The 13,350-nt window shown below is 41.3% G+C and overlaps 1 protein-coding gene across 5 annotated transcripts in view; it reads left to right on the forward strand.

Moving 5' to 3' along the window:
* Positions 1-13,350, forward strand: part of rnf220a (ring finger protein 220a) — a 135,195-nt gene that overhangs the window by 63,927 nt on the left and 57,918 nt on the right. Inside the window, exon 3 of one of the 5 annotated variants that reach the window (XM_072440986.1) lies at positions 1,522-1,578. The exons of the other annotated variants lie outside the window; for them this stretch is intronic. Coding sequence (XP_072297087.1) covers positions 1,522-1,578 — 57 coding nt within the window. The remainder of the gene's footprint in view (positions 1-1,521; positions 1,579-13,350) is intronic. 5 annotated transcript variants of the gene reach the window in all.

Here is a 13,350-nt window from a genome sequence, read left to right on the forward strand (position 1 = left end):
GAGGAGATTATGACAATGGCATTCTTGATGATGAATCCTGAATTTTGAAGTTTTCCTGGACAAATAATTACAGAAATGTCTTTTTATCTACAGATACTTTACGACAAATTTTGAATTTTGTGAAGCTCTATTACAATTTTGAGGCTAGAAATCAGTATTTATTTCATCCTTTGTAACAGAAAAGGAACCTAACTGACATTTCTACTTTTGGAAATTCAAAATTGCTGCTTATTTTTTGTTAGAAACACTTTTCTTGGCAATAAGATCTGATGTCAGTTAATCATTGAAACCATATATTATGGTCAACTTCATTTTCTCTCCAGTCACATCCATTATGACATTTTTAACATTGTGACTCCTGGAGTAACAAGCCAGTGTATTTGGGGTCGGGTGATGTAAGGAAACTGAAAACAAAGACCCTATTGGCCAAACCTATGCCACATTATTATACCACAATGCACAATAGTTTGCTGTGGTGATCCTGGATATATGATTTTTCCATTTTATTTTTGATTTCCTTACAAACAATCATGTCCTTCCATTGGCCCCCCAGCATGGCGTCCTGTCTGCGGCCCTGTTCGTCCCCCAGGCTGGCCCCTTGTGTTGTGACTCCTGACAACTCCTCCAATTTGCTCGGCTGTGTGAAGAGCCAGAGAGCACATTGATATCTTCCCACCTCCACACAGCAGACGGACACACACTCAAATCATCAATATTCCCCCATTTATAAATGATCTGGCCCCAGGATCCAGTTGCAGACCTGCTGGGCCCCCTCCCTGTCACACGCACACTTTGGCGCAGTCACACTCGTCACTGGTCATTGATTACCTTCTCAGATTTAACACTGCTTCATCCGCTGTGAGCGAGCTGTGGGGACCTTTGTGTCTCTGCATGTTCAGCGCTGTCTCTGTGGAGGCCTGGAACTGAGCAGGATTTTACCAAAGTTGAGCTCATATTCACGCTTCCGCAACATTCTGAGCGGTTAAGTTAAATTAGAAATGCTGAACACCAAACTAATATTGGTTCGGAATAATTAAGCGTGCATTAGGAATGTGACAACACCAAATTTCAGTGCTACGGTTAGTGTGAGAAGAAAATTTGCCATTTTACTATTATTTGCAATTATGACCAGACATTTACTTTAATTTACATAGTTTAATAGATCACTGTTCCTCTAATCTGTGGCCTTTATGAAATCAAACTTTCTGAATGATAAATTAAAGTTAATGTGACATAAACAGCTGGATAAAGAAGACTAAACTAAATTGTAATGACTTAACTTTGCTTGTAAAATTGTCAGGATTATAATTTTTTAGTTCTTTACAAACTCATTTATTTGGGCTTGCTCTGGCACAAAGATGGCGCACACACACACACACACACACACACACACACACTTTGTGAATGGAATATTTTTTTGCACTATGCAGCTGAACACTTGCTACAATCCGTGACTACTGTGAATTAAGTATTGAATGATTGCATCTATTGTTTCCCCTCCCCCTATTCATTTTTATACAGATAGGAAGTGCAGGAGACTGGACCTTTTGCCTTTTTCTATCTTGGGCCTGAGCCAGAGTACGTAAGCCATGTGTATTAAATATTTGTAATTTTTTTTTAGTTTAAGTTTAATATTTTGGATACATTACAGCGACACTGACACTAGATTATGTTTTTTTTTTTTTTAACTCTCCCTCATGTGTTAAGCCAGACAATGTTTCATAATAGCACCTGCCACTTGCCACCCACCTACTCACACTTCGGTGGGCCCTGCCTCATTGGAAGATTCCTTAAAACCTGATCTTGTCTAAATTCGCAGGCCTTTCCTCATTGATTTCCCCGGGTGAAAATAAGAGGATAGGAAAGCATGTTAGACGTCTCCGGAATCAGAGCCAATCCATTAGCAACGATCAATACGCTGCCAGTGTTAGGGAGAGGGAGAGAGTGTTGACAAAACCAAATAAATATAGATGCGCAAAGAGAGGAGAAATCAGATTAGTGCTGAGAGAATCTAAGAACAACACTTTTAACCCCTAACCTAACAATGCGTGTTTACACCACAGAGGGAGAGAGAGAGATGGAGTGGGAGCAGGAAGGGGCGGAGCCAGACTTTGTGGTTCAGTTGAATTTTAACAAGGTTTCTTTTTTTTCATTTTCTGGGTGGTATTAAAATGTCTTACGTTTTCCTTGAGAAGACATGGTTCTAACTGTTGACATGCATGCTATTCACGTAATGACTGCGGTGAACAATAATGCGCGTTTGGATTTATGGTCATCTTGTGGTACTATGAAATAAGTCCATTCTCATATAAAGATTATTACATGGTTTCAGACAGACTCAATGTGGAAATACAAGCCATGTGCTGCACTCTGATGTTCCTAATTACATTTCTTTTTGTGTTTTCCATGTTCTTTCCAATCGCCTTCTCATCATAGGTAAGTGCATTTTTTTTTTTTTTTCATTTAGTGCAAATGGTTAACAGACCAATAAGAGAAAACAGATATCCACACGCAATCAATATTACATGAAAGAGTAAAGCAAAGACAATTCTAACACACAAAAATGTTGAACTTTTGTTTTAGATTGAACCAGTATTACGCTTGCATTACTTAAATTAGTTTAACATTAATAATTTATGCATAACATTTATTGTAATAATTTTTAAACAATAATTGGCTGCGGTTTAAAATAAGCGATTTATAAGACATTAATAAGTAGTTATTCTTTTTAAATTTATAAGCACTTACAAGGTATTTAGAATGTATCACTTTGTTTTTAGAAATAGTGCAATACGCATCAAGTTTTTTGTTAATGTCTTTTTACTTATTGTTAGTATTATAAGCCAAATGTGATGCCTTACAAGAGCATAAACAAATAACTAGTGCGTAATACTTTATAAATTATTAAGCAAGAACCCTTATTTTAAAGTATTTCCCAATATTCAATACATCTTCAGCAGTTTGAGCCACAGCTGCTCGTTTGCTTTTCTCCTTGGATCACTTTTGAAATATACGGACCACTGCAGACTCTACACAAAACATCCTGATTGGCCCCCATTGTTCTCTAGGATATCTTTACATTTCAGACTTTTGGAGGGCCCATTTCGTGCGTATTCTTAATTGGAGCGTTTTTCGACAGTTAAAAAAACGCAGACACTTTTTTTCATTTAGTTTCAAGGTCTCCAAACGCACGCACAGCAGGCTTTCCGTAGACTGCGGCCCAGATGGAGGCATAACCTGGCAGACATAACTGCTCCTGATTAAATATTTAGGCGTCATTCAAGTGTCACGTCTTGCATGTTTGCTCTGCTGCTGCGGCAGTGATGCTCCCAACACAGGGATTATTGGCAAAAAAAGTGTGTTCAGAGCAATGCACGCAGGTAGGTCGATTTGGAACCATTTTTTATATGTGTGTTTTGTGCGTGGATGAGAATATTAATAATTTCACGTGGAAAATAATATTACCAGCGCCAGATGGTGTAATACAGGCTTTCAGGTTGTGTTAAAAGCGCACTATGTAACTTTTTCTCCGTGGGGGGGTGTTATTGCTTTACTTGAAATGCAATACAATCACAGTATGGCATTAAACATAACTACATCCATGGAAACAAGCAGGAGACGCCAACAGACCAGTCAGATCTGTGAAAAAGAGGGTCCACTCACTGTAAGAGTAATTGCATTATTGGACGATTGATATGTAAGAACAACGCAATTAGAAAACCCTTAACCAGAGAAATTACAGTGTGCACTTTTAAATCTAAATCAATCCAAACGCGCCTTATGCCTGTTGATATATATATATATATATATATATATATATATATCTATATAATTTTCAGAAATAGCAATATTTTTGACTGTGACATTGACAAATACGCTCTCATGTTATATCATTACGGTGGAAATGCATTCAATCCCTTTCCGAAAGCCTTCTGTCACAAACTTAATGCATACACAATATTTAATCACAATTATTGAGATGCCTTTTTTATTGGGTTAAATACAATGACCATTTCATGACTTGCCACTTCAACAAGATAGATGCATCACTCGAGTATTTTCCTCCTCCTCTCCATGATAACAGGCTAAAAGACATAACATAATTTCATCTGACGCTCAATTCAATGCTAACTACACAGTGTATACCCTCTATATTGCCTCCTATCTGGGGTCTTGGCTCGCCTTTTGTGTGCTCTGAGTGAAAGATAATAGCTGGTTTGGCTATGAAGACACTTTGCTTTGTTGTCTTTCTCCATGTATCCTCATGGCTGGTGATTACCCTGCAATGACAGTGTCTGTGTCTGGATGTCAAGCAGAGGAGCGTACGCGTCTGCCTGATTGGTCTTCAGCGGGAGCCAGTGAGCAACCAGCAATAAATCAAGACTCTTTTTTTTTGTTTTTAAGTTAAAGGATAATCTACCTCCACCATGAAGGTTATAGTTTGTTTTGAATGTTTTTAAGCCAGTTGGCAAAACTTAACAAAAGAAATCTTGTTTAAAGTAGATGTAGGTTTGACAATTTGTGTTCAGGTCACAAGAGTCAATCGGGTCGACCTTTAAGCAGATTCCAAGCTGTTGGAATAGGAAGAAAAGTAAACCAAACGTTTTGTATGGCCCAAACAAGGCATTAATATTGTTCTACCATGCCATTAAAAGATCTAGACTAAGAGATCAATTGTTGGACTTGCCTTCCATTTTTTGTGAGCTGTAATGTTGGGCTGCATTATCCAACTTGTTTCTTCTTCTTACTACATTTGGACTTTTCCCTATAATTCTTTGTGAAAGCAGTTCTTTATGACAAACTCAGACTGTTGTGTTGTCCGCATCTAATAGTAAAACAGTTAATTGTTTGCAAACTGGTGAGATTGGGCTGTGTGTTGCTATGACGCTTTGGGGTGAGAGCTGATGTGCATTGGTGGTCAATCCCACTTCACTTTATGTCGGAAAAAAGCAATTCTAAAGCTGTGCTAGTGGACAAGTGGACAAACATGCGTGTGAATACTAGCCAACGTTTTTTAAATAAGTTGGATTGATTTCAATACCTACCCCAGCTTCAAGGAAAACTTTCAAGACTTTTGACCATTATATATGTCAAGTGAGAAACAAAAAGACAATGTTGTTTTTCGGAATCTTTTCATACTGTATGCGGCATGGAGGTCCAAACCTGCAACTCAAATGAGAAGCATACATAAGGAGTAGGGCAAAGGATATAGAGGAGGAAGGAAAATCCATTAATGCCTGCTAATGATTGAGGCCGGTAATAGTTATCAGTGTTTTAGGGCGAATATTATGGCCATGTAACGAAGGCCTTGATTACTTTATTAGCCTCTTCAAGTCATTTGCCCAGCGCTTACCGATATGACCCCCTCCCGGGATTGCCTTACCTCTTCCCTCTTTCCAAACACACCGCAAGCCTCACCTCCACCTCCGCCACTCCACAACTTTCTTTTTGCCCCCCCCCCCACTATTTCTCGCCCATGCCCTGTAATGATGAAATCAAATTAGGTTGACTGGATGGGCCTAAATCACAGCTCACGTTGCGGGCCGTGACATAAAGAATGGGCGCAACGAGGTTACCCAGAGTTCACGGCAGATAATGAAAGAGACAGCGAGGTAATAGCATGACGGAGTAGTAGGGTTCGGTACACTGGGGGGGTGGGGTTAATACGAGGGGAGGGGTGGAGGTTCATTTGGAGGGTACCTGCCTATATGACCACTCCAGCTGTAGTGAGGGACATCAGCTCACCTCATTTCTCCACCTTTTTTGCTCAAGTCTTGCTCCTGTCCTCTCCTTCATCCTACGCCACTGCCCCTTTTACACTCACCTTTACTTTTTTTCATACACCCACTCTCTGTCTTGATAGTGATAAAGGTTTCACAGTCAATTAAGCAGAGTATCACCTAAAAGGGAGTCCCGTAGGTGTTAATGTTCACGACGCACTACAGTGAGGGTTAGTCACTTCTGTAATGGGACGTTTCATCCAAAAAAAAAACCATAGAGCTCTGTAATTGACAACCAGGGTGTAATAGTGGTCTTTGGTCATTAGGCCATTTTGACGTCTACTGAAGCTAAAAGAATCTTGTCCATATACAGGATGGATGACTACTTAAATGCATTGGTGATGCTAGTTGTAAAAAGTTAATCTTGGACGCTTTCTACAGAGAAAAGGTGCTATGATAAGTACCGTATTCATATTCTAGTTATAACGGCATTGACATTGTTACAGGTACAAAGTGGCTTTAAGATTAGACATCCTTTATCGCCCCCACAATTTGCAGTATTCCCCAACAAAGTACTGAACAGCAGCAGTAGAATAAGAATGCTGGAAAAATCAGGGAAATGTTTCACCCAAATATTCCAAGATAAATCAGGATTCGAGTATTTTCAAAATGTGTTTATTAGAAATGGTTCAATAATGAATTTGTATATAGTTGTAATCCAAAATGAGCGTTCACATATGCCATATCACACTCTGCCAGCCACTTGGAATGGTCTGGCTAATTGGTTTCTTATAACTTTGTGAAGATAAACCCGTCTGTTCTCAAAGACTAAACACTTTCTCTGAGCGGGGCCATATGCTCGACGCAGGTGCCTGTGTGTGAGTGTGCTGTTAAGTCGGACCTGCCACCGCACCTGTCGCTGTTTACACTCTTTCCTCTGTTGTTTTTTTCCCCTCATTACTGAATACCATGCTGCATGCAGTATCCTGTTCTCCTGTCACATGCCAAAGAAATGCCTTTAACACATGCCATCAGTTAGTTTGCAATGGCACAATAACACGGCCCGACCTCTGACCTCTTTGACGTTGCTCATTTGCTTCCTGTACCTCCATAAACAGGGCAGGTAGGGTAAATGAGATCACCAGGGTCAGTTTGAACATACTGGGCGGCAGCCAAGTCACACGGCTAATTTTAGCATACAGCAGCCTAATTTGATTTTCATATGTTACTGCTACACTGCTATAGTTTTTAAATGCATTCTATATCTCATTTTGGCTTTTCTTTTTAGGTGATCATACCAAATCATGTGACCGTGAATGTGCATTTGTTTACTAAGTGATTTGACTTTGCAACGTTTTAACAAATAATTATAATAGTCAATAATAAGTGTGTAAATAGTGACGTTTAATTGATAATTGAGATGGCGGGTAAGTCCTAAGACACCTTTTTGGGCCATGTTGTGCACATGTTATTGGTGAAAGGGGAAACTTGAGTACTTGGAAGAAACGTATGCATGGTAGTTTCACATAGAAAGTCCCCATTCAGTCCAGAAACTCACAACATTCTTAACCAATGCGCCCCCATACCTAACTATAGGTGACTGCTCTCCTCCGTGCAGCTTTCTCTCTGACCTTGAGACCACCTTGTCCTCCATTTACCAAACTGGGCTTTAATTCTGTAGGCTGAGGCGACCAAACGGAAATAAAAAGCCCATTATGTGTAGCCCGCGGCGGGGGCTTGTTGACTGGCTTTTATTACAGCTGGGGATGAGAGCGCCTTGATGCCTTCATTTAGGGCCCCGAGCATCGTGCACTGACAGGGCTGTGACACTACTGGTCCCTGTGGCGCTGCTAAAAGACCCCACGACAGAAGACACTGTTGTATGTGTGTGTGTATGCGTGCTGTGGAGCTTCGTCCTGGCTATCTGGTCCAAGCTGGCATGGTGCGACTTGCCTGTATAAACGCTCTCGTAAAACTGACAGCTAGACATATGTATGGAGCGTGCGTTAAAAATTTACTACTAATCACTATGGATGGTCGGCCTGGCTTCCTGCCTTATGTGTCCGACATGGTGCCCCTTGCTTGCTTCACGCAAAATAATAAAATCATTGAATCATTTCATAAATGTTTTGTCACTTTTTCTGAGACGGCCGTTGACTGAATGTTAACTTTTTAATTGGTTATACTTGCTTGTAAATGCTCTTATTCTTTTATACCAAATATTGCTTTTGATTAAAACTGGTTCTTCATAACATAATTAAAGACGTTTCCATATTTTACTTATTTAAGATGTAAAAAAATGTATTAATAACAGAAAAATAATCTTCTCATGATTTCTTATTTTTTTATTGTTTAAAGCATCAAAGTCCATTGGCAACGCAAATTGAACTTTGTGTCTTTATTGTATTGCTCCATAAAATTAATGAATGGTGATTACTGAATACAATATGTCAGCCACCCTAAATATTTGTGATATATTAGTAATAAAACCAGAGTGGAGTCCTTCTTGTCGACATGTTGCAAGGTCACTGTTTGAGATTTAGGTGGTTCAGTGGTGAAACATGTAAAAGAGCTGTCCCTCTGCAACAGCATGATGAAGTGCCTTTCTCACACAGTGGCTGGAGGTAAAGTTCATCACAGGGTTGGCAGACTCATAAAAGTCTATGTTGCATATCCAGAGCCTTTGTGTTGTAATGTTATCAGCCCAAGTGTCAGAAAAGAGCAGAATTGTGGCGAGAGCTGCGAGTGCTGTGTCAGATCTGAACCCGGTCCTTCTGAGGCTTTAACTTTCTCTCACAGCACAGCACTGAACTGCTTGTTAGGAAGAAAATATGAGTATATTTGTAGTTTATTGTTAATTTGTAATTTATTGAGAGATGCTGTCAATGCTCCTTACAAACATGTCTGTATTGAACCCGGAGGCCTTTATTGTTCACTATAATAGCCTATAGAAAATGTTTCCAGGGCTTTGAGGGGGCCTGTTTAGAAGCTAAATCACAGTTAGTGGACCCTCTTGTCCCCCCTAATGTCCCTCCTGGTCATGTGTGTGACCAGCGGTGCGTGTTAAACATGTGTTTGGGCCTGGAGTAAATAAACACATCGTTGTGAGGTCACCAAGCCAAAGGTGAAGCAGCGGTTGCAATCGATACCCCCAGGGTGAGTGCGTGTGCGGGCAGGTGTAACCTCCTCCTCCCTCTCTCTGCCGCACAGGCTAACGGAGTTAGCACACTTGTTAGCTGCTGAAGGGTGACCCCACACAGCCCACACAGGCACCTGACTAATGGGTGCTAATGAGGAGTCACCCGTGAGGCAGCTCCTTCAGCAGCTCACCCAAGGGAGCCAGCCGGTTTGTGTGTGCGTATATGTACCTCCATAGGTCACTTAGTATGAGCCTATCCCTGCATGTGCATATGGCTGCACTGTGTGACCCTGTTACAACATCATGTGTCTGAGCTAATGTTATTACCAGGGCCAGAGCGAAGGCAGCCCATGTACCTTACAGTAAGGCCAGGGTGATCTCAAGTGCAGGCGAGCTGCTGTAACCTTCTTACCACAAACTATTACTTATTGGATATAATGAAAAACCATAAACCACAGATACATTATCACATATAAAAAGCAGTAAATTCTCATTTAAACTGTAACGGTAGGTAAATCCCTCAAAATAAGATTAAGTAAAAATGTTTAGAAAACCATGACTTCAAAAATTATATTTCCTGAGAACTAAAACCGAACCAGAATAGAGTAGAGCACCTTGTTCATATCTATTGACAACCCTCAAGTGTTAACCTCTTATTATGGTTTGTCTGTCAGTGTAATGCCTGAAGATTAGATCACCTACCATTTGTTGCTAGGACATGACCACCGTCCCTGAACATCTCTTTCCTCCTGTCACCCTCGCAGTGTCGATAAACCCTATTCTCCTTCTTTCCCTGATATGATCGCTGTCTTCTAAAGCACTTAGGCCACTTTGGCACCAACCACTAACTAGTGTTCCAGGCAGCCCGCACAAGCCTGTAAGTGGCCCGTGCCTTCATACAAGCGGACCCTGTGTGTGACTCCTCTCCTCCATCTAGCTGTCGGCATCTATCGACCAGCCCATCATGTATGTTCAGGCCACAGATGCTGCAGGGCTATTAGGTGCCCATTGTTTGTTTTGAATGGCAACGGAAACAAAATTGGTCTCATTTCTGATCTTATTGTGGGTAACCTTACCTCCCTCTGTGGCCAGGGGAGGCAAAAACCAATCCTAATTCACTTACTCCGTACCGGCATTGGCTTTTCTAATGCTTTTTGAGGGATGAAAATATGGCAACATGCAATAAGTGTCGACGTGGCAGAGGTCTTAAAAGCAGGAGGGGAGACAAATAGATGGACAGATACCTAGGAGAGTGGCTGCATAAATTCACCAATGCTTCCCTTTTCTTCCTCTGCCCTGTCTCTGTGTCTCCAGTGCGGAGCATTAGTGAGGCCCTGTGATTGGTTTGTAATTTATGGAGTCCATAAGTGGCCCAGATTGATAGGGCTCTTTAAGGGGAGCACACTCAGACACCACTTTATTTAATACATAAGGATGGACCCCTCATGATAGAGTTTCAACCTGAATGCGGTTAACCAAACCCATTCTCCAGCCCAAAGCATATCATACAATAACCATCCGTGTACAAGGGTGGAATGACCATCAGTGGTTCTACGTTGGGAACCAAATAAGATTATTTTGATTCCATTACAGTGCATGTCTATCTTTGTTCAGCAACAATAACAATCAACTTGCAGTATTGTGCTACAAAATAAAGACACAGAAAACATCTAGTTAAGGGGCAAAAACTCTCCATTAAGCCACAAAACTCTTATCTCTTCCAGATCTACAGAAAAATATAAATAAAATAAAATCAACTGCTGAGATACACTGTCACATCCACAAATGCTGAATATACTCTGTTGGCATTAGCAGAATTTATCTGCCTCGTCATATCCTCTAAGTGTGTCAGGATAGCCACTAAAGCCCACACAGCCGTCCTCCTGGGCCAAAGCTCCAGAGGGAAAGATGATCTGGCCACTTCAGCTCCCCCTGCCCTCTCCTGTGCCCTTCACACAAACACATATGTCCACACACAGGCAGGCTCAGCGCTGCTCCTCTGCCCTCTGCACACCCGCCTAATCATGTCTGTTGACCTCTAGCACCACTGCTGCCCTGCCAGATTAGTTTACAAGTGGCCTAGGGACTCTGGGTTTCAAATCTTAACCCCTGCCATTTACTGCATTGATTAGGACCCACTGTTTGAGAGCTGGCTTTATCAAAAGAGCATAAGCAAATGTACCTTTATTTTACCAGGCAAAATAGAGCGCACATGGGTGAGGGAGTGAACACAGTAAGTAAAATAGCGTGACACTGCAAAGTGGTTTGTTCCGTTCCACATATTTCTGCTTCAAAAACTAAGTCTACAAAATAATTGTTATTGTCTCCCAGAAAATGATATCAGGTATGTTCAATTGCACAGTATGAATTAGTTGAATGCCCAGACATGCATTTGTTGCTCCCACAGTTTTTAGCTATTGACTAAAAGTGTCATTGTTACAGAAGCCCAGCTCCCACAGCCCTCAGACGTCAGTGCAGATAAGTGGAAAGTGAGTAATAGCTCAGTGCTCTGGCAGCCAGCTGCTGGGCCCACTGTTTACATGCCAGCTGATTACCCTAATTTTAAACGCATGCATGGCAGCAGGCCTGATAAATAGTCTCCTAACACCACCTTCTATTTCCCTATTGTCAGCTACTGGCGGCTAGTCAGCCGGCAGACCTATAATACCTTTTTGATTATTCAATAAATAACCCATAATTTGACATTGATTGTGCGTGAGAATGGGCTTTGTGAGGCAGAGTGATGGTTGGTGAGGTGCTGGAGAGGGTATCGACCTGCAGTGGTCAGTGCTTGGATGACCACTGGTCACAGAGGTCACATCTTTGTCCTAATATGCGGCGTGCTAAAACAAACAGCTCTCCCTGCCTTTAATGTGATTAGGATAAGGGTCATTAGTTCAGCCTCACTGCTTATTGTCCAAACAGAGATGTCCACCACTAATGGAGCTCCTTAATAATTTGGGTGAAAGATGAACCACAGTGACACTTTGCTAATGAGAATTTGTCAAAGATTCTTTACACCCATGGGCATGTGGCTCTGCATGCTAATAATTATCTGTCAATTACCACAAACAAGAAGTGAATAGGATTCTACTGGACACACTGACCCTACATCAGTCAACAAGCAAATCATCAGTATTTATTAACATGTATTTGCCTTGGACACAATTATACCAACCTGATGAGCATTGATTGTTGATTCCTAGTCCTGCTAGAGGCAACGAGACCTTTGAAAAATAGAAAATGTTGCTAAATATTCGCCACTCTGAAATGATCACTGATGTCGCGCTCTCGATTGTGACATGGTTAGTATGGACCTTTCTGAAATGTGTCCCCCGATGGATTATTTCTCCTAAGTTGGATGGATTGGACGGTGCTGGCCTGATCACTATCTGAAGCTCTCTAATCGTTTGCATGGCCTTGTGTGTGGGGGGCTGCTGCCTTGATGTTGCCATTGAAGTGTCCCTGGCGTTGTACTTATTGGAGTTCCCTGATGTTAGATATTGGAATATTGATCCGTCAGAATGTTTAGCTTTCACTGCTCTCTGGTTTCATTTATATGCTCACACAGCTGACGCCCGCTTCACACAGCGCTACAAGCTGCAGATGTGGCAGTACATGAGGGACCTAGATCAAATCAAACTTGCAATCAATGCCCAGTAAAAAAAAATCACAGTCAAAGATTTAGGTTTCACTGGGGTTTAACGCACCCTCACGCATTGTAATAAGATCAAGTAAACAGAAATCAATCGGGGTTAAATATCTTTGAAAATATGATGCTTTGGAGACTGAACAGTCAGAGAGCATGATTGCTCCAGAATATTTATTGTCAGTTTTTGTGCTGCACTTAGATAAACCATGGTCTTTTGACTTGCCATATCATCATGTATAAAAAACATAAATCATAAACTTGTGTAGGTACAGCGTTTTGCCCTAAAAGTATTAATTACCTCTCAAGCTGACATCACATATAGGACATCCAATATTACATGTACCTCAACAAGCAGCGGTAGTTCCCATTTTAAGAGACACGAAGAAGTGAGTCTGTCTTTAACTACGGTTGCACAATGTGGCTTTCCTATTAAATACCTTCTCCCAATTACCCATTATTTCCCCCTATAAAACACTGCAGACTGCATCGGACGGCTGTTTCTTTTGTTTCGGAAAACATGCAGGAACGGAGAGAGAGGAGAGGGAGGTAAAGAAAAGGTAATTTAATGGAGTGAAACTTTGATGTTGTAAATAAAAAACAGACCGGCTGTGGGTGTGAGAGGCGGGGGCTAATGGACTTTGTTGGATGGTAGGTGTGGAGCTGTTTGAATGAAAAACTTCTAAGAAACAATGCCAAAGCCAAAATCCAGCCTTGGGCATTTGCATGGTGGGACTTATTATGCAATTACTGCGAAAGGTAAAAGGATCCAGTAAAGTTACTAATTTGAGCGTGGGTGTGTATGGTTCACTGTGCCTCCCGCTGTTGCCGACTACCTAAGT

This window comes from Eucyclogobius newberryi, unplaced genomic scaffold (genome assembly GCF_026437365.1).
Source record: "Eucyclogobius newberryi isolate DKJ021-1_F unplaced genomic scaffold, fEucNew1.0.hap1 SCAF_12, whole genome shotgun sequence".
Classification (NCBI taxonomy): Eukaryota; Metazoa; Chordata; class Actinopteri; order Gobiiformes; family Gobiidae; genus Eucyclogobius; species Eucyclogobius newberryi.